The sequence below is a fragment of the Marmota marmota genome, unplaced genomic scaffold (assembly GCF_001458135.2).
Source record: "Marmota marmota marmota unplaced genomic scaffold, marMar, whole genome shotgun sequence".
In the NCBI taxonomy this organism is placed as follows: Eukaryota; Metazoa; Chordata; class Mammalia; order Rodentia; family Sciuridae; genus Marmota; species Marmota marmota.
In genome coordinates, this window is record NW_025999900.1 from 24,442,972 (window position 1) to 24,446,284 (window position 3,313).

The 3,313-nt window shown below is 34.9% G+C and overlaps 1 protein-coding gene across 6 annotated transcripts in view; it reads right to left on the reverse strand.

The window, feature by feature from the left end:
* The window catches only part of LOC107147146 (signal recognition particle 54 kDa protein), a 64,322-nt gene that overhangs the window by 40,045 nt on the left and 20,964 nt on the right, over window positions 1-3,313 (reverse strand). For all 6 annotated transcript variants that reach the window (XM_048798689.1, XM_048798687.1, XM_015491565.2 and 3 more), the window contains one exon: window positions 485-635. In XM_048798689.1, coding sequence (XP_048654646.1) covers window positions 485-635 — 151 coding nt within the window. The remainder of the gene's footprint in view (window positions 1-484; window positions 636-3,313) is intronic.

Sequence of the window (3,313 nt, forward strand, 5' to 3'; positions counted from 1 at the left end):
TTTTTTTTTTTTTTTTTTTTTGAGAGAGAGAGAGAGAGAATTTCAATATTTATTTTTTAGTTTTCGGCGGACATAACATCTTTGTTTGTATGTGGTGCTGAGGATCGAACCTGAGCCGCACGCACGCCAGGCGAGCGCGCTACCGCCTGAGCCACATACCCAGCCCTTAACATGTATTTTCATTTTTAAAAAATTTCAAACTTCACCTAAAATATCATTTCTAATTGAATTTAAATAACTTATAGAAAGGAAATGCAATATATATTAAAGGTTAATTCTTTAATTTTTCTTTATTTTTCTATACTAGAGAAGAAAAATGATGAGATAAAGTCATTATCACACAGATTAAGGTGCCCAAAAACAGAAAGAAATTACTTGGAATTTGATTATAGTCAAGGAGTTATTTGTATTGACCATAAATTCAATTAGGTTTTTAAATTAACTAAAAAGTCCTTTAAATGGTGTTCCATGGAAAATTACTTACTATAGCATTAGCAACTTGAAGCATTTCTTCAAACAATGAATCTTCTTGTTTGTGGCGGCCACTTGTATCAACAATAATAATTTCAAAATTTTCATTTTTGAACTTCTCCACTCCTTCAGAAGCAATGATAACAGGATCCATTTCTGTATAGCTATTTAATATCAACAAATGATTTAACAATCACAAGAGTAAAACTTCCAAATACTACTGATTTGGAAACTGGTAGTCAATCTTTAATATATTCTGAAAAAGTCAAAGTGATCACAATTTCAATTTAGCAAATTAAATTTCTATTAAGTATTAAACACAGAAATCTTCTTAGAGCAGCATGAAGCACTCATCCAACTTGTCAACTACAAAGCCTGTATGATTGCATGCCTTTTCTCAATGAGCTGTTTCCTTAAAAATTTTTATGTCATCTTCTTTTTTTTTTTTTTTGGTACTGGGGATTGAACTCAGGGGAACTCGACCACTGAGCCACAGCTCCAGCCCTATTTTGTATTTTGTTTAGAGACAGGGTCTTACTGAGTTACTTAGTGCCTTGCTTTTGCTGAGGCTGGCTGTGAACTCACAATCCTCCTGCCTCACCCTCCCAAGTCAGTGGGATTACAGCATATGCCACCGGGCTGGCTAATATCTTCTTTAATAATTGAACTCATGTTACAAAGTATTTCGTACTTGCTTTTCTATTTAACACCCTTCTGTAGCCATTTCATAAAACCATTAAACTTTCTTGTAAAACATAATTTTTAGGTTATCCAAAATACACCATGAGATAGCTATGCTTTCATTTATTAAATAAATAAATGCCCTACTGTTGAACAACTGAGATTTTTCCAGCTCCCTTTTTTTTTTTTTGATACTGATTAAACTCAGAGGTGCTTTACCACTGAGTTACATCCCAAGACTCCCCTTTTTGTTTTTTGGTTTTGCTTTTGAGTCAAGATCTTACAAAGTTGCTTAGGGCTTCTCACTAAGTTGCTGAGGCTGGCCTCAAACTTGCAATCTTTCTGCCTCAGCCTCCTGAGTTGCTAGGACTACAGGTATGAAACCACAACACCTGGCTTCCAACTTCTTGTTATTAAAAACATAGCCAGGGGCTGGGGATGTGGCTCAAGCGGTAGCGGGCTCGCCTGGAATGCGTGCGGCCCAGGTTCGATCCTCAGCACCACATACAAAGATGTTGTGTCCGCCGAAAACTAAAAAAATAAATATTAAAAATTTAAAANNNNTAAAAAAAAAAAAAAAAAAAAAAAACATAGCCAACAAGAATAGTACATAAATGTTTCTGTGAAACTATGTTAAGACAGGCTCTTACAAGTCAAATTTGTGTCAAATGATATAATCACTTAGGCTTTTTTTTTTTTTTTTTTCTCCGTGCCGAGGATCAAACCCAGGGCCTTATGCGAGGCAAGCACTCTACCAACTGAGCTATATCCCCAGCCCATCATTTAGGCTTTTGGCTTGTTAAAAGAAAAATATCCTCCACAGGAATTTAATCTCATCCCTTTTTGCCATATTTTCATAATCCTGGGAGGAAAAGTATTTTTCAACTTGAAAATCAATTACTGAAATCACATTTTAACATGGATTCTTCTGATTCATGGCAACCATTATACAGACTAGTACTGTCAAAAGAAAATATATGTAAGGTTTTAAAAAACTGATTTCGTCTAAATTAAGAACAATAAAATCAGAGCTACAGTGTGTGACAGTACACACTGTAATCTGACTCAGGAGGCTGAGACAAGAGGATATAAATTCAAGGCCAATCTCAGCAACTTAGTGAGACCCTGTCTCAAAAAATATAAATAAGCACTAAGGATGTAGCTCTGTGGTAGATACCCTCTGGGTTCAATCTCCAGTACTGCAATCAATCAATCAATCAATCAATCAATCAATAACAAATTTAGGGAGGAATACCCTTACTAAGAAGATATGTGTGACTGAAGGGTGTGTGTGTGGTAATGGGAATTAAACCCAGTTCCTTGAGCATGCTAGGCAAATGCTCTACCTTTTTTTTTTTTTTAATGCTCTACTTTTTTAGTTTATTTTGAGTCAGGGTCTCATGAATTTCCCAGGCTGTCCTAGCACTTGCAATCCTACCTCAGCCTCTAGAGTAGCTGGGATTATAGGTATACATCACTGTATTCAGATGAAATGGGTTTTTGTGTTTTAAAAAAAAAGGCTGACCTTTATTCTTTTTACTTTTTTGAGGTACTGGGAGCTGAGCCCAAAGGCATTCTACCACTAAGCTAATGACCTTTTTTATTTTTAATTATGAGACAAAGGGTTCTCCCTAAATTTCTGAGGCTGGCCTTGAATTTGTGATCCTCCTGCCTCAGCCTCCCAAAAAGTACCTAGGATTACAGATGTGTACCTCCACACTCACTTCTAACATTCCTCTTTAGTCTGTTTGAAATTATTCAATGAAAAAAATTAAGAAGTCTCCTAAATAAGTCCTAAATTCAATCTAGACTCCATTTTTTAATCATACTAACATGTACTGACTACCTAACTGAACACTATATAAAGTGAGAAATAGCAACGATCAGAATCTCTACCTGAGATAATCTGAGATTATAACCATTTTAATGGTTTCTTAGTGAGAAACCATTTCAGGATAACCAAACACAAATGTTTGAAAATGATATGCTAAATATTTTGTATTTTGTTTTAATTGTGGTGCTGGGGATTGAACCTTGGGCCTTATACACCATAAGCAAGTACTCTACTACTGAGCTTTGATTCCAGTCCTAAATATTTTTAAATGAAAAAGTTAGACAAGATGAGGTATGAGTATTAAAAAAAAAAAAAAAAAAAAAAAAA